The sequence below is a fragment of the Cervus elaphus genome, chromosome 11 (assembly GCF_910594005.1).
Source record: "Cervus elaphus chromosome 11, mCerEla1.1, whole genome shotgun sequence".
Lineage (NCBI taxonomy): Eukaryota > Metazoa > Chordata > Mammalia > Artiodactyla > Cervidae > Cervus > Cervus elaphus.
In genome coordinates, this window is record NC_057825.1 from 97,669,170 (window position 1) to 97,694,675 (window position 25,506).

The 25,506-nt window shown below is 39.5% G+C and overlaps 1 protein-coding gene across 8 annotated transcripts in view; it reads left to right on the plus strand.

Moving 5' to 3' along the window:
• The window catches only part of AFF3 (AF4/FMR2 family member 3), a 612,117-nt gene that overhangs the window by 395,905 nt on the left and 190,706 nt on the right, over positions 1-25,506 (plus strand). For all 8 annotated transcript variants that reach the window (XM_043918598.1, XM_043918593.1, XM_043918592.1 and 5 more), the window contains 2 exons: positions 7,672-7,752; positions 18,408-18,444. In XM_043918598.1, the coding sequence (XP_043774533.1) occupies positions 7,672-7,752; positions 18,408-18,444 (118 nt within the window). The remainder of the gene's footprint in view (positions 1-7,671; positions 7,753-18,407; positions 18,445-25,506) is intronic.

Genomic DNA, 25,506 nt, shown 5'->3' on the forward strand with positions numbered 1-25,506 from the left:
TGGTGCTGGAGAAGACTTTTGAGAGTCCCCTGAACAGCAAGGAGATCAAACCAGTCCATCCTAAAGGAAATCAACCCTGAATATTCATTGGAAGGACTGATGCTGAAGCTGAAACTCTAATTCTTTGGCCACCTGATGCGAAGAGCCGACTCATTGGAAAAAACCCTGATGCTGGGAAAGATTGAAAGCAGGAGGAGAAAGGGTCAACAGAGGATGAGATAATTTGATGGCATCTTCAACTCAATAGACATAAATTTGAGCAAACTCCAGGAGATGGTAAAGGACAGGGAAGCCTGGGATGCTGCAGTCCTTGGGGTCGCAAAGAGTCAGACGTGACTTAGCAATTGAACAGCAATCCTGGCAGCAGTCATATGTGTTTGGTAGGACAAGTATAATTTATTGTTGTTATTTTACAGGCAAAAAAGAATCTCAGAGAGGTTAAATGGATTCCTATTATTTTACCCATTGTGTAGGCATTGAAGGAGGTACCAGACATGATCTTTTCCCTCCAAGAGGTTATCATCTGGTAGGGAATAAAAGGTTTCCAATCTGATAGTGATAACCCATAAAAGGAAAACTCACATCCCCAAGTAGCCTGTGAACCATAGAGAAATGACACAAATCATGGGTGAGAGAAAGGAGGCCGGGCAGCCCTTGCTGAGGACAGCACTGGTCAGTGACCTGATTCAAACAGAGGTGGGGGTGAGAGAGAATGAAGAGGTAAGTGAGGCTGGAATAACATGAAATGAAAATCGAAAGAACTCAGGACAAGAAAAGCTTGGACAGGACAGGAAGTAAGTCCATCAGCCTTAGAGGAGGACAGTGTAGGAAGGTAACAGAGAGTAACACTGCAGTGTGCCTTGATAGCATCCTGTGATGGGGCATCCTGAGTGTGTGGAGCAAGGTCCCGGAAGCCGCGTGGCACGGTCAGTTTCAGATAAAACACTTCTGTGGCTGTGACCGAGGTAGACTGCACAGGGAAGCAGTAACCAGGGACAGAGACCAGGGAAAGTTGTTTTTCTATTCAATGCATCTAGTAGGAATAAGATACAGCTTAAATTTTTTCTAGTTTCATCTTTTTGCAAGCTCAACACTTCGCAGGTCTTCCTAACTGCATGTTTTGAACTCTAAGATTATTAGACCTCAGCGTAAAATGCAAATTTTTGTTTCTTCTCTCTTTTGATAATGAGCTGTGCTACTTATTGAATGGACGCTTTAAGTCTCCCACCATTTGTCCTGAGATGGGCTGATACAGGTGATATCAGTGCAAGTGGAAGCTACATGGCAGTGGGGGGCAGGGGTGCAGAATGAGTGTATGAGCGTCCTCTCACCTTGACGCTGCAGAGTCCTGGGACCCATGATCAGTCTTGCTCTCTAATAGGCAGGAACATGGAAACTGGCCTATGTAACCCCTGGCTTCTGAAGATTGGTATATGGAGGAGAGAGGTTTATGATATATGGAGGTATATGGAGGTATACGTCTTTTCAGTTCATGAAAGACAACCTTCTATACTCCTATTATTTAACCTTATCTGTTCATTCATTTAGGACAGAAGTGAGTATATTTGCTATATAGAGACTTGACATTTAAAGTCTGTCTAGGAAATAAGAAGATATTCTGATATATATCCCTTGGGTAACTAGACATCTTCCCTTGGGAGATGGGACTGGTGAGGCTGTGTTAACACAGATACATTGATTCTTTTTATATATATATATATATATATATAATTTTTATATATATAATTTATATATTTATATAAATATATATTATATATTTTATTTATATATTATATAAATATATTATATATATATAAATTATATATATAACATATATATACTTAAAATTTCTTTTGCTCTTCTGTTTCCAACTTATATATTTTTATGTGTTTCCAATATATGTTTCTTATATATGTTTCCAATGTATATATATATTATATAAATATTCTATATTTATATATACATAATTTTTATATATAATTTATATATATATATATACTTAAAATTTCTTTTGCTCTTCTGTTTCCAACTTACTTCTTATATAACAGGCTCTAGGTTCATCCACCTCACTAGAACTGACTCAAATTCGTTCTTTTTATGGCTGAGTAATAGTCCACTGTGTATATATACCATATCTTCTTTATCCATTCATCTGTTGATGAACATTCAGGTTGCTTCCAGGTCCTGGCTATTGTAAACAGTGCTGCAGTGAACACTGGGATATTAACGCATATCTATGGAATCTAGAAAAATGGTGTTGATGAACCTGTCTGCAAGGAAGGAATGGAGACAGACGTAGAGAAGGGGCTTGTGGACACTGTGGGGGGAAGGAAAGAACAGGATGAATGGAGAAAGTAGCTTCAACATATATAGACTGTCATGTGTAAAACATGAATAAATAGCTGATGAGAAGTCACTATATGACGCATGGAGTCCAGTCTGGCACTCTGTGATGACCTAGAGGATGGGATAGGGGAGAGGTGGGGAGGAGGGTACAAGAGGGAGGGGATATATGTATAATTATGGCTGATTTGCATTGTTGTACAGCGGAAACGAGCACAGCATTGTAAACATTAAAAAATAAAACAAAAAACGTAAAGCAGATTGCCTTCAAAAAATTTTTTGACATATATGTGATTTACAATGCTATGTTTCAGGTGTACCACAAAGTGATTCTGTTATATACACACATATACAATAATTTTTTCAGACTCTTTTCCATGCTAGGTTATTACAATACATTGAATATAGCTCCCTGTGCTATACAGTAGTTCTCTACTGTTTCTCTTTTATTTATAGTAGTGAATATCTGCTAATCTCAGACTCCTAATTTATCCCTCCCCCTCACCTTTCCCCTTTGGTAACCACAAGTTTGCTTTCTATGTCTCTGAGTCTACTTCTGTTTTGTAAATAAATTCATTTGTATCATTCTTCTAGATTCTTAACCCCATCAGTTGGCTAAGAAGCATAGGCTGTTAACTGAGGACCTCCCAGCTGCTGGGGAACAGGGTATGATGTCATTCCTAAGTGACAGGAAAATCAGAAAGGAAAGAAGGTAGACAGATGCAAGCCGTAGCAGAAAAGTTTATCAGAAAGTGCCTGGCTAGAGTTTGGAGTAATTGGCTTCAAGCTTTGTATTTCTCTTCCTGTCTTATCTGTGGTCCAGGAAGTGGGCAAAGAACAGCTGAGTAGGGGTGAGGATGGGAAGATGAAGGGATGGTTGAGGTGCGGAGGTCTGGGGCAGGGCAGGGCTGAGGACTATTGCATGCAATGGTGTGGGGTCCATGGTCTGGCAATGGGACATAGCATCCTTTCCTTGTAGAGAAAATAATCTGAGGCATACTAAGTGAAGGTTTAGCAGTTATGAGAAAATATACCTTTGCTTACATCTAAATCACTCCCAGAAGTAAGGTACCAATTAAACACTTGGTGTCACATCTTTTCCCACTGGTTGTTATTACTGTGTCAGAGATCTATTCTGATGAGAAAGCTTAAGGAGGTTTTCTCCAGTATAAAGTACAAATCATACTTAGGAATCATAATAATCTCTTTAAATAACTTTCTGTTTTAGTACTATCTAGTTTCTATTAATCATTGCTAACTTAATTATAGATTACATTTGCACAATACTTCATTCTTTTATAAAAACACTTTCCCAGATACTCTGTCATCTCAGATTTCCGACATCTAAAACAGAGAGAAATTCTACCTCTCATTTTAGAGAGAATTCTGAAACTCAGCTTGGTACTAATCAGCATCAGTTCTGTTTTTTATTGAATGATTAAACATTAGGGAACCATGCTCATATATGTGTATATACACACTCACACACATGTAGAGTTAGTGATATATATATATACACACACACACACACACATATTATATCTATAAAGTCTCATTTAATCCTCATGATTAAACCATGAGATACTTAGCATCTCTATTCCCTCTGTTTCAAAGATACCACAAGCTGAGATCTGGTTGCTTCCAAAACTGATGGTTTGAAATCACTACAACTAGCTGAAGATGTGACTTACTAGTTCACTGAGCTAGTAAGTGACTGAAGAGGAAATGAAGATAGTCTTTTGCCCTCAATTTTCACATGAAACCCTAATGTAGAATTTTAATATAATGAATCAGTCTTCGAAAGTCATTCCACATTAATTAAAAACAAGTATATTTAAATGTTTAGGGAAATTCTAATAAACTGTTTTAGACTTCCTTTTGGCTCAGATGGTAAAGAATCTGTCTGCAATTCAGGAGACCTGGGTTTGATCCCTGGGTTGGAAAGATCCCCTGGAGAAGGAAATGGCAACCCACTCCAGTATTCTTGCCTAGAGAATTCTATGGATGGAGGAGCCTGGCAGGCTACAGTCTATTGGGTAGCAAAGAGTCGGATGGACTTACTATCTTTATTATTCCTTCGTAAATTTAGTGGTACTCGTTACGTGGAAAAATCACATGGAAATATTTAACTATAATTAATGTTAGCAAGCAATTTTGCATTGACATATAGGTGCTCATTTCAACTCAACAAGGTAATTTTGAGCAAAGTGTTTTACTTAGTCCACACAAAGATGAGTAGACAGTATCCCTATTGAAAGAAATGTTTGGTCCTTCTTTAGAGGACTGTTCTTGAAAGACATTAGGTTTCCTCAGCATGATTTTTATTCTCCATTGGGAGAAGGGTATCAGAAGAGGGGAAAATGGTTGAATGCAGACTGAGGAGTTTACTCACAAAACTACAACACAAAAAGGAACATAACAGTTACTATGAAAAAGAGAGAGGAGAAAAGTGCCTTGGAGGAGAATGAGAAGGGCGCTCTCTTATCGTATTGGAATAGAAGGGGAATCAGCAAAGGCCTCATGACAGAAGTGATGTTTAAGACGAGCCTTCACACATGGCTAGAAATCCAAAAAGCATGTGGTGGTAGGGCATTCACACACGAAGAGAATGCTGTAAGTAAAAGCAGAGAGAGTAGTTCGTCCTATCTGTAGAGTGCATGGTTTAACACAAAGGCACAAGGCTGAAAATCGGAATCTTTGTAGAAGGTTTGAACACTGGGATGATGTCTTAGTAAATGCGGTAGAGTGAAAAACAGATACTGGATTTCTGCTAAGGAGATAGATGTGCGCACTTCAGCGGTGGCATTTTTGAACTTGGGCAAAGCAATGAATCCTTTTGAGCGTTGGCTTCCTCACCTGTAACATGGGGATGTAATCATCTCGCTCAGGGTTGCGTGTAAACCTGAATGGAGCTCGCACCCTGGAAACCGTGGAGCACAGCCCCTGGCGTCACCAGCAGCTCTATTACGTGCGTGTGTTCAGTCTGTCCATTGTGGTCAGCTCTGCAACCCCATGGACTTCAGCCCGCCAGGTTCCTCTGTCCATGGGGTTCCCTAGGTCAGAATATTGGAATGGGGTGCCATTCCCTGCTCCAGGGGACCCTCCCGATCCAGGGACTGGACCTGAGTCACTTGTCTCCTGCATTGGCAGGTGGGTTCTTTACCAAAGGTGCCACCTGGGAAGCCCTTCTGGCTGTGTCCGTGATGGTATATGAAGACTGTGGAGCCAGGCGAGCTTTTCCTGTGGATCTGCACTTCAGAAAAATTAATTCAGCAGAGATGTGTGGGAAGGATTAATAACAACAGTAGAAAGAGAACCATCAGAAAGCATTAACATCTTTCAGGTTAAAAATAGTGAAGGTGTGATTAGAATGGTAGTTCAGGTAAGTGGAAAGGTAGAGATGTTGCAAGGATGTGTTGCAAGAATACGAATTAAGAAATGCACTGAACTGATGCTGTCCCTAGACACAAATTCAGCAGTGTTGCTTTGCAATCTCTTTAAAAGAGATAACATGATTTGATACATGATAGGACAGGCAGATGCTTGGGGAGCAGAGGGGAGAAGGTCACAAGGGGACATTAGGTCTTCCTTTGCTTTTTTTAGAAAACCTTGGTAACAGCAGGATAGAGAAGGGACACCTTGACTGCAAGAGTTTCGTCCCCCCCACCCCATGGCACATGTGTCACGGTGGGTGAGAGGTGACATAGAGTCAGTAAGTCCTTCCAGGGTGGGACTTCCAGAAAATGTGTTCACCTAAACAGAGGATTTCTTGCTTTTCTCAAAATCAGTTCAGTTCAGTTTCTCAGTCGTGTCTGACTCTTTGTGACACCCTGGACTGCAGCAGATCAGGCCTCCCTGTCCATCACCAACTCCTGGAGCTTACTCAAACTCATGTCCATCGAGTTGGTGATGCCATCCAACCATCTCATCCTCTGTCGTCCCCTTCCCCTCCCGCCTTCAATCTTTCCCAGCATCAGGGGCTTTTCAATGAGTCAGTTCTTCGCATCAGGTGGCCACAGTATTGGAGTTTCAGCTTCAGCATCAGTCCTTCCGATGAATATTCAGGGTTTATTTCCTTTAGGATAGACTGGTTGGATCTCCTTACAGTCCAAGGGACTCTCAAGAGTCTTCTCCAACACCACAGTTCAAAAGCATCAATTCTTCAGCACTCAGCTTTGTTCATGGTCCAACTCTCACATCCATACAGTCATACTGGAAAAACCATAGCCTTGACTAGACAGACCTTTGTTGGCAAAGTAATGTCTCTGCTTTTTAATATGCTGTCTAGGTTGGTCATAGCTTTTCTTCCAGTGAGCAAGTGTCTTTTAATTTCATAGCTGCAGTCCCCATCTTCAGTGATTTTGGAGCCCAGAGAAATAAAGTCTCTCACTATTTCCATTGTTTCCCCATGTATTTGCCATGGAGTGATGGGACTGGCTGCCATGATCTTAGTTTTCTGAATGTTGAGTTTATTTCTCAGAATGAATCACCTCTTGCCTCAGTGCTTGTCAGTTAGGTTTGGAAGTGGAAGGAATCAAGAAATAGGGTTCAGAACTGATTTGTAAATTCCAGGTCAGTTTCTTGGTAATCAGAAATGGATTCAATTGAAGTCCACAATCATTTAGTGAATGCAAATATTTTCCAGGAGATGGAACTGGAGAAAAATACCAGATATGAATGAAACAAACACCGTCCCCCTGTCACCTTGCACTCTCTCTCTCTCACAGTTTAGTGAGAGTGTACGTCAAAAAGCAGATGAAGTATTAGTACATGTTGAGCTAAAGTTGTATTCTTTGTTTTTTCACTTCTCCATGAATGACATTTCTATGAAGACCAAAATGATGTTTTGGACTTACTGGAAGCTTATACTGCTCCTAATAAAATAAATAGCCCCTCTAAATAATGACCTCTGTATTTTGTGCATTCCTTCAGAAACACCCTGTGAACTTTGTTGGAAGCAAACTTTGTTGTTTCCAAACTTTGTTGGAAACACCCCTTTGTATGGTGTTTTCTGTAGAACTTTACCACTGGGTCATCCCTTTACTAAGGAGCTTAAATGAAATGAAAATAGGATAGCCTAGTAGATCTTTCTAAGGTAGAAAGCACTCATGGAGATAGCCATGGAACCAGGAATTGGTAGATGAGGAAAAGAAATCATAAAAGTGTGTTTCAGATCTTTTTTAAAAAAAAGTTCCTTTCGTTTATTATTTATCTCTGTTCATTCCTTATCCCTCCCATGCCTTACTAAGACCGGCTTGTGAAACTGTTTTATGTGCTACTTCAAATGCTCTCTGTTTGATAGCGTTGTTTTTTTCTCCCTCCCTTTAGGAGATGACCTGGCCTCCACCGCTTGCTGCTATTCAACCACCTGGCAAAGTGGAACCAAGCAAGTTTCCATTTCCAAATAAGGTGAGATCCTGCATCACTCAGGATGAGTATACTTTACTCACACAAGATTTCTAGTAGACAGTGGGCTTTCCCTTATTGTCTTTCCCTGTGTAAATATTCCTGGCAGGGGCACATGGATCTGATTTTCAACAATTTGCAAGTGTAGGTCTGTTCATCCAAGGGATAATATAAAGCTTACAGTCCTATTATACTTACCTCCACTTTCCTACTTCCTACAAAACATGATGAATATTGTAATTATCATTTTATCTAGAAACATTTGTGAAGTTGAAATGTATCTTATAATCATTTTATGCATTCAGTGTGATTGTATACCTTGTTTTTCTTTCTGAAAAGCTGTTATTAAATTAATGATGTATCTTAAAATCAGCGTCTTAGAATTAAGGACATGAAGTATATAATTTCTTAGTTATCTTTTATAAAGCTGAAAATATTTTCTAGGACTTAATAAAAAAGATTTTCTGAGATCTAGCAGACACAAAATATCTGTCACAAAATGTATTTCAATTATACATGAGTGTAACAAGTTTTGATTTTTTTAATCATACAACCAACACATAATTATATACTCATTATAAAGATGTAATTATACAAATAGAAGAAGCAAAATATGAAAGTTTATCACATTCTTGTCCAGATTTTATTTCCCTACCCAGAGATTACCATCAAGAGTTTGGTGTATACCATTTCAGTTCTTTTTCTTGTGCATTATATACACATTTGTGTAAATGCAGTTGTTTTTTTTTAAGTCCTAAATGGTATAATACTAAAAGTACTTTTTCTAAAAATTGGTTTTTTTCCAGATACACACAATGCACAAATGTCATTGCTAAATGTTAAATCACAATTTTCTAAAGTAAATTATCAAAATAATTGTTCATTATAATTATCACAATGGTAAACTCTGTCCTAAAAGTTGACTTTTAGTTCTCTTAATAAGGTATATTTAGAAGTCTTTCCAAGTGAGCATATAGAGATTTTTTTAATTTTTCTTAACAGTAGCAGTAAGTGGACAGTATTTCAAGCAATCATTTTGTAACTATTTTTTAGCATTATGCCTTCACAATGACTTGTCAGTTTCTTAATTCATCAAGGTTTATTGTGTCTCAAATCTTCTGCTTGTTAAGATGTGCTTATTGTGTTGCTGGGGTGTATTTTCTATCAAGTTTCTGGTCCAGTCTTGATCCAAAGTCTCTGATTGTCACTCTTTGTACTTACCTGTAGTCCTTCAACTTCCCTCCTCTCTGCTGGTTCACTCTCCTGGCGCTCTTATCTTGGTCTCTTGTTTTAAATACCCTGTATGCTCAGCTGGCTGACATCTAGATCTGTATCTCTATCTCCTTCTCCATTCCCCAAGCTCCATACTTGTGTTTCTGTTTACTTACTCAACATCCCCACTTGGGGATCTAACAAACATCTCAAGCTTGACATATCAAAAACTGAGCCTTTACTCTTCCCACTAACCTTCTATCTTGTGTTTTGCAATAAGTGGTTTCTTCATTTTTGCAGTTGGCACAGGTCAAAGTCTTGGAGCCATCTCTATTTCTTTTCTAAGGTACCTATAAAACTATGGTTTTTCCAGTAGTCATGTACAGATGTGGGAGTTGGACCATAAAGAAGGGTGAGTGCTAAAGAATTGATGCTTTCAAATTGTGGTGCTGGAGAAGACTCTTGAGAGTCCCTTGGACTGCAAGGAGATCTAACCAGTCAATCCTAAAGGAAATCAACCCTGAATATTCATTGGAAGGACTGATGTTGAAGCTGAAACTCCAATACTTTGGGCACCTGATGGGAAGAGCTGACTCACTGGAAAAGACCCTGATGCTGAGAAAGATTGAAGGCGGGAGGAGAAGGGGATGACAGAGGATGAGATGGTTGAATGGCATCACCGAGTTGATGGATGTGTGTTTGAGCAAACTCCGGGAGATAGTGAAGGACAGACGAGCCTGGCATGCTGCAGTCCATGGGATCCCAGAGAGCAGAACATGACTTAGCGACTACGCAACAACAGCAGTAATGAAGTACACATACCAGGTGGCTTAAAATAGAAAAAGTGTATTTTTCTCACAGTTCTGGAGGCTAGAAGTCTGAAATCAAAGTGTCAACAGGTTCATGCTCCCTCTGAAGGCTCGAGGGAAGGATCCTTCCTTGCCTCTTCCAGCTTCCAGTGACTGCTGACAGCAGGTCACACCCCTTGGCTTGTAGGTACATCACTCTGATGTCTGCCTCTACACTTATGAGGCCATCTCCCCAAGTCTCCCTCCTCTTCCAAGGATAGCAGTCACTAGATTTAGGGCCCACCCTCAGCAACCATCTGAACTTGAGTTTACCTGCAGAGACTCTTGATCCACATAAGGTCAAATTCATAGGTTGTGAGCAGATACAAGCTTCTGGGGGACGCTCTTCAACACCATCCTTGATTCTTCTCTTTCCCTCATGGCATGCATCCAACCCCTCATTAAATCATATCCACCCTACCTTCAAAATATGTCTAGAATCTAAATGTTTCTCCCCATCATCGCATCATAGAGGGCAATCCTGTCTTCTCTAGGATTACTGTAGAATTTGTGGGGAGCTATTTCAGCTCTAGATCTTTTGGTTTTTCTCAAGAAAGAATAGGTGACTTTACAAAGTGTAGGAACATTGGACTTCCCTGGTGGTCCAGTGGTTAAGAATCCACCTGCCCTCGCAGGGGACATACATCCCAGGTCGGGGAAGATTCCACATGCTACAGAGCAGCTAAGCCCATGGGCCAAAACTACCTTGCCCATGTGCTACAACTGCAGAAGCCCGCATACCCTAGAGTCCATGCTCTGCAACAAGAGAAGCCACAGCAGTAAGCCTGCTCGCCGCAACTGAAGAGGAGCCGCTATTGCCACAACTAGAGAAAGCCTGCGTGCGGTGATAAAGACCCGGCACAGCCCCGAAAATTAAATAAATAAGTGAAGTGTAGGAACATTGCATGATTTTAATAATGCCTTTCTTTCAAACATTTCACAATAAGTATTGGTGATTTATCTCATGCCAATGAAATAAGACTGCATTAGTGTCATTTCTACTATAACAAATCACCATAAACTTAGTGACTTAAGACAACGCAAATTTATTATCTTACAACACTGGAAGTCAGAAGTCTGAAATCAGTTTCACAGAGCTAAAATCCAGGTGTCAGCAGAGCTTTGTTTCTTCTGAATGTTTTAAGGGAGAATTTGCTGTCTTCTCTTTCTCGGCTCCTAGAGGCTGCCCCTGTTACTTAGCTCATGGCTCTCGTCATTCTGACCTCTAACCTCCTTGTCACATCTTCCCTGACTCTCCTGCCACCTCCCTTCCCTTTGTGATGATGCTGGGCCTCCTGGATAGTCCAGGATGATCTCCCGTCTCAAAATAGTTAATCACTTCTGCAAAGTCCCTTTTGCCATGAGAAGTAGCATACTCACAGGGCCTGGGAATTAAGATGCAGACGTCTTTGGAGGAGCCCTTGTCCTGCCTACTGCAAAGACCTCACTAATTCTCTTTTAACCTGTATCTCCACTAATTAGTATTCTGACAGCTGGAGGCTTGCAGTTCATTAATTAGATTATTAATGTTTGGGATTATCATGATTGCTAGTGTGTAGGAGCTAGAATTGTTTATGGAACTTGCAGGGCAAAATCTCCAAAATGACTAATAAATAATGAAATTAAGCCCTTATTGAGATTAAAGGAGCAATTTGACCTCAAAGGAAAGTCGATTTAAATGTGCTTTCTGAGTTACCAGTAGCGCTAAATTAATTAGCTACATACTTCCGAGAATTTCCCCAATTTGTCTGGGTATTGAAGGACATAACATATAATAAAGTCAATTGATACTGAACTTGGATGTTTTTTCTATTCTCTGAAGATTTAATTTCGAGTCACAATTCCCTAGACAAACACTACCAGACGTGTCTGCCTTATTCTTCAAATCTCAAAAGTAATTGAATTTGGTAAAGAATGCATGCCATTAGCAGGTATTTCAATCAAGAAAAAAAAAAAAAAGAATCTGTTTTGTCCTTTTCCCTTGATTTCCAGAGCAGTCTAATAAGTTTTGAAATGCAAATAGGGAACTGAAATTGTAGAACTTTCTTCATCCCCAGAAGGCATCTGTGCAAATCTAATGGCGTTCCGCAAACATTTCACATGGCAGTGAGTGCCGAAACTGATGGGATCAGATCTGGTTTGAAACTGTTCTTCCTGATCAGTTTCTAAAGCATTAGGCAGAAGAGTTCTAGCATGATTGGAGAAATGAGAGCCCTATTGCCTTTCTCTCTATATAGTACAAGGAGAATGAAAGCCAGCAAGCATGAAGGAAAGCACTTTGAAGTTAAAAAGTTTATGATCTATATCTCTCTTTGGGTTCCTGGCATGCTTTAGAAATGACCACAAAATGTTTGGGCTAAAACTTCACTTTTACTTCATTACCTCAAAGTAAACATTTAAATTGATTTTAATTTGCATTATTTCAGTTGTTCTGAGCTTCATAGAAAAGAAAGTGATTGGTGGGGAAGAAGGAAAACCAAACCACAGCAAGTGTTCTTTTTCCTCTAGTAACTAGCTTTATGTGGGGGTCTGAAAAGCAAAGAAGCTGTATTTCCATTTCTTGTCTTTTATAATTCCTATGATGGATTGACAGACAAGCAAGAGGACATATGAGGACAGCAGTCTTCAGATGGTTCCAAAAAGCCATTTTTTTAAAAAATGGACTATAATTGCTTCACAATGTTCTGTTAGTTTCTGCTGTTATTCCCACTACCGAGCATGTACTCTGAGAAAAAACCATAATTCAAAATGACACATGTACCCCGCTGTTCATTGCAGCACTATTTACAATAGCCAGGCCACAGAAACAGCCTTAATGGCTCACAAAAGATGGACAGATAAAGAAGATGTGGTACATATATACAATGGAATATATATTTAGCCATAAAATAATGAAATTAAATCATTTGTGGAGATGTGGATGGACTTAGAGACCATCATGCAGAGTAAAGTAAGTCAGAAAAAAAAACAACAACGAGTATAATATGAAATCTAGAAAAGTGATACAGAGAAACCTATTTTCAGGGCAGGAGTAGAGACCAAAACCACTTTCCAGTAGTGTCTTCACAGGATAAGGACTCCCTTCCATCAGCAACATAGCTTAGGAGCAACTGTATTTTATTGGTCTAACATGCATATTTTTTTTCACATTTTAAGGTCCTAGTATCAGGATGTGTTTTACATTGATGGCATTTTACAATTAATTGGCAGCAATTGTCTTCAACAGTAATGCATGAGGTAATGCAGCCTTACATAGTTTTGCTACCTTTGATGAAATATGGTATTTATTATAATGCTTCCTCAAATGGTTTTCTCAGCCACTAATATGCTCAGCTATTTCTGTCTTCAGCAAAATGATTTGTACAAAGTTTACTTCCCAACTCATTACCACCTTTAAAGAAGTTTTGGGATTTCTTTGTACCCAACAATAGTTTAGGTGTTGGGAATTCAGGATTTAAAGATGGAGAAGCCTAAGTTTCCAGCTGTAGATATCCTAAGTAACCAGAGGTGGTTCTCCCCTCTGTGCACATGACCGTCAGAGTGACATATGCTTCATGAATGAATGTGGAAAACTAAAAGCACCAGAGTAACCTCAGAAATGTCCTGTTATAGGAATACAGGAAACTTTTTCTTATACTTTCCTGTTTTCCTGAATTTTCTTTAATGTTCCTTTCGTTGTTGTTGTTCAGTCGCTCAGCCATGTCCGACTCTTTGTGACCCCATGAACTGCAGCACACCAGGTTTCCCTGCCCTTCACCATCTCCCGGAAGTTGCTCAAACTCATGTCCACTGAGTTGGTGATGCCATCCAATCATCTCATCCTCTGTTGCCCCATTCTCCTTCCCTCAGTCTTTTCCAATGAATCAGCTCTTTGCATTAGGTGGACAAAGTATTGAAGCTTCAGCTTCAGTCCTTCCAGTGAATATTCAGGTTTGATTTCCTTTAGGAAACTGCTGTTGTTTAAATAGCAAATGCTATTTAATAAGATGGAGCCATCCTTGGGTCAAGATAATAATAGTAACATTCTTTTATTATATAGTTATTATCTAATTGAATACTTTAAATATGTACAGTTTATGTTATATCATTTATACCTTGATAAAGCTTTATTTTTAAAACAGGAGTCATAGTCAAAAAGACAATTCTTATAATGGAAGTTTGACACTGTGTAGTGAAAACATAAAGCAAATAAGTCCTTCTGAGATTCAGGAGTATTTCAAAGAACAGATACCCTTGAGCTCCTTTGTTCTGAGCCTTGAGGGGAGAATGAAGTTTCCGGGCAGAAAACAGAAGATGACAGGACGTACACCCAAGAATGAGGACGGGCTCTAAAAACTCAAAGCACTCCCACACAGCAGTCATGACGTGCCTTTCTGCCCTGGGTTATCAGAACTTGTATACACATCATCTCCTCTGCTCCCTGGGCATCTCCTCCACTCACTGGGCTCCCAGGCGGGGAAGGCAGGGGCTTTACACCCTCACTTCTGTAGCCCCTGAGGGCCTGACAGAGAGCCTTGCAGGTCTGGTGGAATGCTCCCAGAGGAGGCTGAAATGACAGTGCCCAGATGGGGCCAGCCACTGTCCAGGCAGCTCCCCAGGGATGGTGTTCACAGAGAGAGAAGCAGCCTCTGAGACGGAAGCTGTAGCTGTAAGCGCGTCTGAGTGTCTGACTTGGGCAGCAGGAGACACGAAAATGGAGAGGACTTCAGTGTCTGGAGCTGGTTTCCCTCTGAGCCCAGCCAGGCTCTGGCTCAGTGAGGGGTAAAGGATCTGCATATTCTGTGCCCTCTGCCCATGCTTCCACCCGCCAGTCTTGCAGCCGGCTGGGCAGGGAAGTACTGCTTCAAGAGGCAGCAACCATGGGCCCTGTCGTTGGCAGCAGAGAACTGAGAATGCAGCCAGGGCCCTGTGACCTAAACTTGGGAGGAGCCTCATTATACCTTCCACCAGCAGACAAGTGATGCACTCTCCAGATCAGTAAGAAGGATAATGGGGCATCATCTGTACCCACAGAGTGGTCCAGTCTAGGCACACGGGCTCCATTTGTGGTCAGTGCACCATCCAGAGGATGTCAGCTGGAGATGTGAGATGACACATTAGGGGCAGAGTCTTTATTGTGTCTCTCCAAAAGTCTCTTTCTCTACAGACAGCAGATTTCGATGGTGATTTTTTTTTTTTAAACCAATGATGTTAACCATTTTCTGCCTCTTTTCACTCCCCCATCCAAAACAGAAATTATCATCATTAATGACACAGATGTGTTCATTAAATTTTGAAATTTACTGCTTATGAAACACATGTTCTTGCAGTGTGAAATTACCATTCAGGTTCTCTGTAAGCTCTTTTCAGGTCTCAAGAGCCTGTGGTCAGTGGTCATCATCTGGATTTGTGGATGTCTGCAGTGCATCAAGCTATAAAATGATCTATGTCTCAATAACATCAGCAAGCAATTTCACAAAAATTTGTACTGTTTTTTGGGTTTTTTTCCCCCAAGAATGGCCATAATGTTGAAAACTATCTCAGTTACCATTCTTCTTCATCTGACAGTAAATGAGTCTTCACCACTCTGGTACAAGACATCTCCAAAATGCCAAAATCTGCAGGTGGCTCAAGGGACTCAACTACATGAGACTCAAAGAATTTTTCACGTATAAGAGCTCACACTAATTCATGTTCACATGTAAACTCTACATTAGTTAGAAGGAGTGAGAAATATCCCAGTCCATTTGGGGAAGTTAACTATGGATGTCCTCTTTGTAACAGCAACCTATTCAAATTGGCCAAAATCATTTCTGAGGATTACATTTTAGCCCATCATCTCAGGAACCATGTTTTATCTTAATACACTGTTTCCAAAAGCTGAAGCTTGGGTTGAGAGTTGAGCTTGTTATTTTTCTTCAGGTGAATCAGCTCATTTCTATCAACATTAACATTAAAGGCATCTCTGTATGACTCAGTCTGCTTAATAGAGTGGAAATCCAAATTTCTTACCCAACCCCCACCTACCAATCTGAGTAAAATTAAAATAATAAAAAAGAATAAATAGAATGTTCACTGCTGTTTAAAATAATAAAAAAGCCGTAAAAAAGAAGTTAACTTCATTTCATTGGATTTTTGTCCTACACACTAAAATTGTAAATGAGTTTCACTGGACTTTATGGGTTTTTTACATTCCTACCATCTCAATGCATTGTTTTATAACTCCCTTTTATAATTCATATTAAATAGGAATCTTGCAAGGGAGGTACTCAGTCTCTCGGTCGTGTCCAACTCTTTGCTACCCCGTGGACTATAGCCCACCAGGCTCCTCTGTTCCTGGGATTTCCCAAGCAGGAGTACTGGAATGGGTTGCCATTTCCTCCCCCAGGGAATCTTCCCAACCCAGGAATTGAACCTGAGTCTCCTGCACTGGCAAGCAGATTCTTTACCACTGAGCCACCCGGGAAGCCCTTTGCCAGGAAAGAGGGTGTGAATTCCCAAAACAGAATTTAGCATTTCACTTTAGTGGAAATAAAACCAGGTTCACTCACCGCTTACCTGATCAGTAACTGAGATCAGACCCTGCATAGCACTGGCGTCCTGCCGTTGTAGGCATGTGGAGAGCTGCGATCATCTCCTGTCCACCGGTGTGAAACCAGCAGCGGCTGTGCAGGGGGACGTCCCCGAGGGTGGTGGCCAGCCTCATCCGCAGAAAGGGGGTTAGATTAAAAGCCACTAATACAGTAGATCCCCGGTGTAAGAACTAGAACCATAAACCTCACAGAGGAAGCATAGAGATTAATATTTCCAACCTTGGATTTAACAGTGGAGTCTCAGAGCCGACCCCAAAAGCATGGGCAACAAAAGAAAAAAATAGATAAATTGGACTTCATCAAAATTAAAAAGTTTTGTGTGTTAAAGGACATCATCAATAAAGTGAAAAGACAACTGACAGAAGAATAGGAAATATTTGCATATCACTTATCTAATAAGAGTCTTGGTATCCAGAATATATGAAGTACTCTTTTAAGTCAACAACAAAAAGGCAAACAACCCAATTAAAAAATGGACAATGTAATATAAAAAAGAATATGTGTGTGTATATATATATATATATATATATATATATATAACTGTATCATTTTTCTGTGCACCAGAAACTAATACAATATTGTAAATCAACTATACTTCAATGAAACAATAAAGATAATTTTGATACTCTTGAAAACAAGAAAATGGACAAAGTATTTGAATACACATTTCTCCAAAGAAGTATACAAATGGCCAAAAAGCATATGAAAAGATGTTCAGCATCATTGTCATTAGGGAAATTCAAGTCAGAACCACAATGAGAAACTACTACATACCCACTTAAATGCCTATAATAAGTTTTTTTAATTAAAAGAAAATAGCAAGCTTTGATGAGGATGTGGAGAAATTGAAATTCATACATTGCTGGTAGAAACTCAAAATGTTTCAGCCACTGTGGTTGCTCAGAGAGTTTAATGTAGAATTAGCATGTGACCCTGCAATGACTCCTAGATGTATACTCGAAGGATTGAAAAAGAAGGATTCAACAAGTACATGTGCATATGTGTTTTTAGCAGCACTACTCACAATAGTTAAAAGGTGGGAGCTGCCCACGTGTCCATTAACAGACGAATGGATAGACAAATTGTTGTGTGTGTGTGTGTATACGTATATAATGGGGTATTATTCAGCCATAAAAAGGAATGAAACATTGACATATGCTATGACATGGGTGAACTTCTGAAACATTATGCTAAATGAAAGAAGCAAGACAAAAAATGTGACATATTGTATCATTCTATTAATGTGAAATGCCCAGAACAGAAGAAGTCATAAAGACAGGATGTAGACTGCTGGGTACCAGGTACTGAGGAGAGGGGAAATGGGGAAAGTGGTGAGTGGGTAAGGAATTTGACTTTGCAATGATAGAAATGTTTTGCAATTAGAAGTGGTGGTTTAATACATGGTGACTGTACGCAATGCCACTGAACTGTTCAGCTTAACGTGCTTAATTTTTTGTGATAGGAATTTCACTTCAGTGAACAAAACAAGTCCACAATACAACATAGACGTGATTATGAGCTGTATACCGGAACTGCTTAAGGAACATGTAAATGTTTTTCATTATGGTAGCTGATAGCGATTATGATCAGTGATTAGGTTCTGAACGACCAATAATATATCTCACTTTGAAAGTCAAAATAAAAAGATTACTTTTCTCGACCTCTTATAGTTTGGGTATTTACACATGGATCTATGATTTGATTAGAGTGATTTTAAGATTAATTCATATAAAGGTCAGAGTTATTTTTTTCCATTAGATATCCAGTCATTCTGTTATTCCTCAAAAGCAGTGCTGTCCAACAGATATATAATATAAACACATATAATTTTTTATTTCATAGTAGCCACATTGAAACTGTAAGAATAAAGATGTAAAAATAATTTTCTCATGTAATTTTTGTAATCTCATATAAACAAAAGAGTATTGTTTCAATACATAATCAATATTAAAATGTTAGTGAAATGAAGAACAAAGTCTAATAAAAAAAATAAGAAAATTAATTGATAATTCTTGTTTTATTTTAGGACTCTCAGCTTGCCTCCTCTGGACACAATAATCCAAGTAAGAAATGCTTCTCTCTGTAGCTTCATATGTGGGGGTGGGAGTGGGTGAAGAGTGGGCGTGCATGCAATATACAATAGGGTTAAATGAACTTCACTAGGACAAAATCAAGTGGGGATATGAGGGTCATTGTTAAAGTGCTGCCCACACAGATAAGGTACATCGTGACCTTGAATGTTCTATCTTTATTCAAGGGCAGCAGGGCCAAAATATAGACTTCCCTGGTGGCTCAGGCAGTAAAGAAGCTGCCTGCAATACAAGAGACCCGGGTTCGATCCCTGGGTCAGGAACATCCCTTGGAGAAGGGAATGGCAGCCTACTCCAGTATTCTTGCCTGGAGAATTCCATGGGCAGAGGAGCCTGGTGGGCTACAGTCCATGGGGTTGCAAACAGTCGGAAACAACTGAGCAACTAACACTTTTTACTTAGGGTCAAAATATAAAATGATGAATTTCGAAGTAGCCCTAGGAGGAAGGAATACCATCCTTTCTTACAGTTGGCCTCTAGTGTGTATGAGGGGAAAATATTTTTAAAGGCAACTAATGAGTTACCTAAGTTAAAAGAAAATAGGTGGGCAAAGAGAACAATCAGAAGATCTCATGATAAATGTTCTTAGAATCCACGAAGAAACCATGCCCTCTTCTAGGGAGAAACAAACTAAAGTGTCCTGGAAGGAATTTCGTTGTTGAACCCAGTGTCTAATAAAACACTGGGGTTTCATCACCAAACAGAGAATATCATTCCATGAAGTATTGTTTTAATTCTCTTCTTCAGCAGGGCTAATTGGTATTAATGTTTTCTTGAGCATTAAAAATGCATAAGCCACCCCATCCATGTCGTGTAATCACACCCACAGAGACTGTGCTTTGTTAGGCTGTTGACCAGCCAGTTGGCTAAAGAGCATTGCTTGCAAATTTCAAAGCTATGTTTGAACGTGAAAATCACTCTGAGCCAGTAGATGTGTCTGGGGCTCACTCACTGAGCGTCTGTGAGGGCAGAAAGATTATGGAGGAAAGACATCGGAACAAATGCATTAGGAAGCCCTAGACTTTTAATGCACAGCTAGAGGAAGGTCAGGGGAGGGGGATGGTGGCATAATGGTGCATAGGCAATCTCATTAACTATCCCACCCTCTGTTGGAATGTGCTGTGAGCACAAGCACCAGGGAATAGGTGAAATTCTAAGGGACTTGAAATCTATAGAAATTAATAAATGTAATAGTAAGGAAAGGAATCAGGAGATGCGTGGTTAAGTTCGTGAGGTGTGCAGGCATCGGCATCATATGAAGACGCGAGCATACAGAATTGCCTTTGCTTTCCTCACCATTTCTTTCCATTTCAACTTAAACAGTTCAGGGTAAAGGGAGCAGGCAATAGATATAATAGAATAAATGTACTTCCCCTCAGCTTGGAGTCTTTGACATAAAGAAGAACAAAGGAAATAGCTGTTCAGTCCCTTCTGTGTTTAGTCGCTTCTTTATGTTTGCCTTTCATTTAATCCTGACAATAGCTGTATGAAGTAGGCATTGCATTCCCATTCTGCACAGGGTGAAAATGAGATTCTGCAGTTAATACCTAGACCATGGTCACATGGCTTAAAAACAGTGACAGGATTCGAATTCAGGGATCTCTGTCCCAAAGACAATAGGCTTTCCCTCCCATAACCTTGACCCCAAAAAGGTTGCTTCCATCCCTTCAGTGTGAGATTAAATTCCTGTCCAAGATTCTTGTTTACATCTGGCCTGTTTTTTGGCACGGCGTAACATTCACTTGCTGATCCTACCATTGAGATTATGTAAGCACGCCTACCTTCTTTGGAATTGTGAGTGGCACCTGCATGATATGGCATAAACCACATTCTGGCAATTCATCATCTAAGGATATTTGTCATTGACTTTCTCTTTTCTAGGGGTAAGGGGTTTTTTTTTTTTTCTCCAAATAAAGCTTCACCGATTAAAAAAAAAAGATAATATTATTTAAAAATCAATGATGTGGTATGTATATGTATACAAGTGTGTGCATACACACACACACACAAAATGGAATGCTATGCAGCAAAAAAAAAAAGAATGAAATAATGCCATTTGCAGCTACGTGGGTGAACCTAGGGTTTATCGTGCTAAGTGAAGTAAGTCAGACAGAGGAGCAATATCATGATGTCACCTATGGATAGGATATAAAATATGACACAAATGAACCTATTTACAAAACAGAACCACAGTTACAGAGATAGAAAACAAACTTATGGTTACCAGAGCGGAAAGTGGGGGAAACAAATGAGAAGTTTGGGGCTAGCAGATACTATTATGTATGTAAAATAGACAAACAACAGATCCTACTGGATAGCCAAGGGAACTATATTCAAAATCCTGTAAGAAATCATAATGGAAAAAAATAAAAATCAGAGTGTCCTCTGTGGATTATAGCACACTGGAAACTTTTCAGAGCTGGTCCTACCAGCATTTCCTGTGCTGTTTCTTGCATTTGGTTTGAAATAATTACAGTTTGGGGAATCATGACTCCACTAAGTATGTAGAAAATAGGAAAACACTGAATTTCAGAGAAACAAAATGTGTCTTGATGGACTGATCTTCCCCACTCTAGGTCAGTGCTTTTTTTATTTTTGAAATTAGAAAACTATGTTACATAGATACTAAGAGAAAAGAGTGTAAAAATAAAACAAAATTATTTTTTAATCCAAATCTTTTAAAAGAGAGCTGCTTTAGCAAGCTTGCTGATTACCAATTAATTTAATATTATAAAACGGCAGCTTGTTGAGTATTGAGAAACTTAAACATTAAAATAGGAGATGCATGTTCATAGTTTCTTAAAGGTGTGAGAATGTCCCGTTCGTGTGTCAGACTGAGCATAAGCACTTCTTCCCCTCCCTTCTGAATCTGCATTGAAATAACCAAAAGCAGTAGTGAAGGAAGGAAATCCATAATAGCCCTGAGGACAGGAAAGGATTTCATTAACAAACCAGAAATTCAGCTGAGTTTCTGGAAAATGGAGATTGGATGGGACTGTGCTGTTAGATAATCCTGGGCAGGGAAGGTGATGGCTCAGAAAAAGGAAAATAATGAAACAAACAGGAACAAGCCATAGTGGTGATGGGAATGTCCGTAGGAGCTCACTTCAGGAGAAACTCAATTCCCTCTCAACACCAACAAAGAAGTGTGGACTGTAGACCGTGATGGGTACGTGCCTGTTCTTCCACCCTTTTCTCCTCCACTCCCATCTTGGCAGGTTTTCATAGGGAGCTGTCAGTCTGGTTTTCCTCCCCCAGACACCAAAGTACAAAAAAAAAAAAGTAACATTTGCCAAGAAAGTGAAGTTATCTAGAACTTCTAGTTGGGAGCTGGTACCTAAGAGAGAGAGACTTTCCTCGTAGCTCAGCTGGTAAAGAATCTGCCTGCAATGCAGGAGACCCTGGTTCAACTCCTGGGTCAGGAAGATTCCCCTGGAGAAGGGATTCTTGGGCTTCCCTGGTGGCTCAGACAATAAAAAATCTGCCTGCTCAGACAGTAAAGAATCCGCCTGCAATGCAGGAGACCTGGGTTTGATCCCTGGGTTAGGAAGATCCCCTGGAGGAGGGCATGGCAAGCCACCCCAGTATTCTTCCCTGGAGAATCCCATGGACAGAGTAGTCTGGCAGGCTCCAGTCCGTAGGGTCACAAAAAGTCTATCACGACTGAGTGACTAAGCACACTCACATGCATGCATCTAAGAGAGAAGCAGAGTAGATTCTGAGATAATACCAAACCTTAAAAATAGACATCCATAGTTTAGTTCAGTTCAGTTCAGTCACTCAGTCATGTCTGACTCTTTGTGACCCCATGGACTGCAGCACGCCAGGCTTCCCTGTCCATCACCAACTCTTGGAGCTTGCTCAAACTCATGTCCATCAAGTTGGTGATGTCATCCAACCATCTAATCCTCTCATCCCCTTCTCCTCCCGCCTTCAATCTTTCCCAGCATCAGGGTCTTTTCCAGTGAGTCAGTTCTTTGCATCAGGTGGCCAAAGTATTGGAGTTTCAGCTTCAGCATCAGTCCTTCCAATGAGTATTCAGGACTGATTTCCTTTAGGATTGACTGGTTGGATCTCCTTGCAGTCCAAGGGACTCTCAAGAGTTCTCCAACATCTAAGGTTGGTGGAAGAAAAGTAAGTTTTTCTCAAGAGGGAAATAAACCAAAATGCTGTACACCCAGAATAAACTACTTCCTATTTTTGCTAGGGGTTCAGAGGACAGTCAGGCCGCCCAGCTTGTCTTGAGAGTTCTTCTCTCTTGAACTCTAATTAACATTCTCTGTCCATTTAGAAAAAGCTGTAAATCAGCCCCTCCCTACAAGGGAGACATATGTTAGCAAAATGGATCAATATACTCATACAGACAATCCACACCAGTACCTTTTTAACCAGTTTGAAATCACATTCAAAGAGGTGAATACATAGCCATGAGCAACAAAGAAAAACACTGACCCAGAGGAAATCTACTTAATTCAAGAAACAGAAGAAAAAAATTTCAAATGTGACTGCAGTCTTTAGAAGCAATTGAAATTATTTGCATCAAATAAAAAGAACAGATTGATATGAAAAAGAAGCAGTTATAGAACAAATGAGTACTTGAGAATCAAAGATAAAGTTGACAAAATTTTTAAATTTAATAGAAATGATAGATAATAGCTGAGGTCTAAAATATAAGGTTGATAACATTTTTTTCTGAATATAAAGCAAAAGACAGATGAAAAATATGAAAGGAAATTAAGGTACATAAAGATTAGTCATAATGGAAAGATCAAACCTGGCTATTTAGAATATACCTCAAAAAGAAAACAAAGAAAATAGAGAAGAACAAATAATAATAGAATGAGAATCCCTAGGGAAATGAGAGCTTATTTATCAAAAATATTTACATGCAAGAAAACAAGAGACCTTGAACAAAAGCAAAGAAAAACAATAGACAGCCAAGAATTAAAGAAAACTCCAAGGACTTCAGATACTTGAATTACCAAGCCCAGAACATAAAATAAGAATGTTTACGTTAATTTTCAAAAATGAGAAAATTGAAAATATGGTAGCAAAAGTATTTGAAAGTATACTAATCAAAACCTCTACAGAAATTAAAATTTCTTTGGTTAGGTTTAACTTTTGTTTAGATATAGGTGAAGAAAAAGTAATGAATCGGGAAATTGAACTTAAGAAATTACCTAGAGTGCAGTCAAGAAAGGAAGTTTAAAGACCTGGGATATAAAGCAAGAAGGTCTAACATATACTTAACTAGAATTCCAGAAAAAGATAAGGAAAGAGAGGGAATGTTAAAGGAGATGATGGCTGAAATTTTTCCACAAGTGAAAGACTGTACCTTGCAGATTCAAGAAATCCAATGAATATTAAGCAGGATAAAGAAAAATAAGTCCACACTAGACACATAGTAGTTAACTGCAAACCACATAAATAAAGAAAAATTCTTAAAATACCATTTAATAAGGAAGCAACAGTTAAACTTCCAGTTAACTTTTGACAGCAGCTGTGGGAACCAGGAGACAATGAAATTATAACTTCATTTTTCTGTATGTGGAAACTGACAAGGTTGATTCTCACATTTATTCGATATTACAAAGGGCCAAAAATACATAGCTCATACTCTTTTGAAGAAGAGCGAGGCTGAAGGCTTGTGTTACCAATATTATGAATGAATGAATGTTTTAGCTAAGGGAGGCCTGGTGTGCTGCAGTCCATGGGGTTGCAAAGAGTAGGACACGACTTGGTGACTTAACAACAACAAAACTAAGTAGTGAAGATAATAATAGGCAAATTGAGCAGTGAAACAGTATAGGGGAAACAGACCCACAGATATATGAAAACTAGATTCATGTCAGAGCTAACAATGTAGATCAATGGAGAAAGAATGGGCTTCTATTAAGATACCAAAATAACTGGTAATCTACAGGGAGAAAAAGGAAGTTAACTCCTACCTCACATCACATATAGAAACTATTCCAGGTATTTGTAAAAGACCTAAATGTGACGAGTAAAATTATACACTTTCAAAAGGGTATAGAGAATATCTTTCTGATCTATTTCTTAAGTAAAACACCAAAAGGAAGTGTCAAATAAAGGAAAATAGCAGATTTTTATTGATGCTTTTGAACTGTGGCGTTGGAGAAGACTCTTGAGAGTCCCTTGGACTGCAAGGAGATCCAACCAGTCCATCCTAAAGAGGATATCAGTCCTGGGTGTTCATTGGAAGGACTGACGCTGAAGCTGAAGCTCCAATACTTTAGCCACCTGATGTGAAGAACTGACTCATTGGAAAAGACCCTGATGCTGGGAAGGACTGAAGGCAGGAGAAGTGGATGACAGAGGATGAGATGGTTGAATGGCATCACCAACTCGATGGACATGAGTTTGAGTAAGCTCCAGGAGTTAGTGATGGACAGGGAAGCCCGGTGTGCTGCGATTCATGGGATCGCAGAGTCGGACACGACTGAGTGACTGAACTGAACTGAACAAAGGGATGCAGCACAGCAGTGAGGATGAATGAACCAAAGCTAGGTGCATCATGTTGGCCGAATCTAAAAATCATACTATTGAATGACAGAAGTAAGTTCCAGAAGAGTGCATGCAGTATGATTCCATTCATGTGAAATTTAAAATCAGGAAAAACTGAAGACTGTTTTGTTTACAAATAAATACAGGACAGCCAAAACTGTCAAGAAAAATTGGAATATTAATGCAAGATTCCACCACTCGCTAACTGGAACTCAATAGGATGCAGGCCTAGGAGCATTCTGGGTTATTTCTTGTCAATGTCCTATTTCTAGGCTTGCAAGGTGTTTTCACAATTAACTCAATTAACTCAATTTACTTTGTAAAAACTGTGTGTGTGTATATATGTGTGTGTGTGTGTGTTCAGTCGCTTCAGCTGTGTCCGACTCTTTGCAACCCCATGGACTGTAGCCCACCAGGCTCCTCTATCCATGGGATTTCCCAGGCAAGAATACTGGAGTAGGTTGTTATGCCCTCCTCCAGGGGATCTTCCCAACTCAGGGATCCATCTCT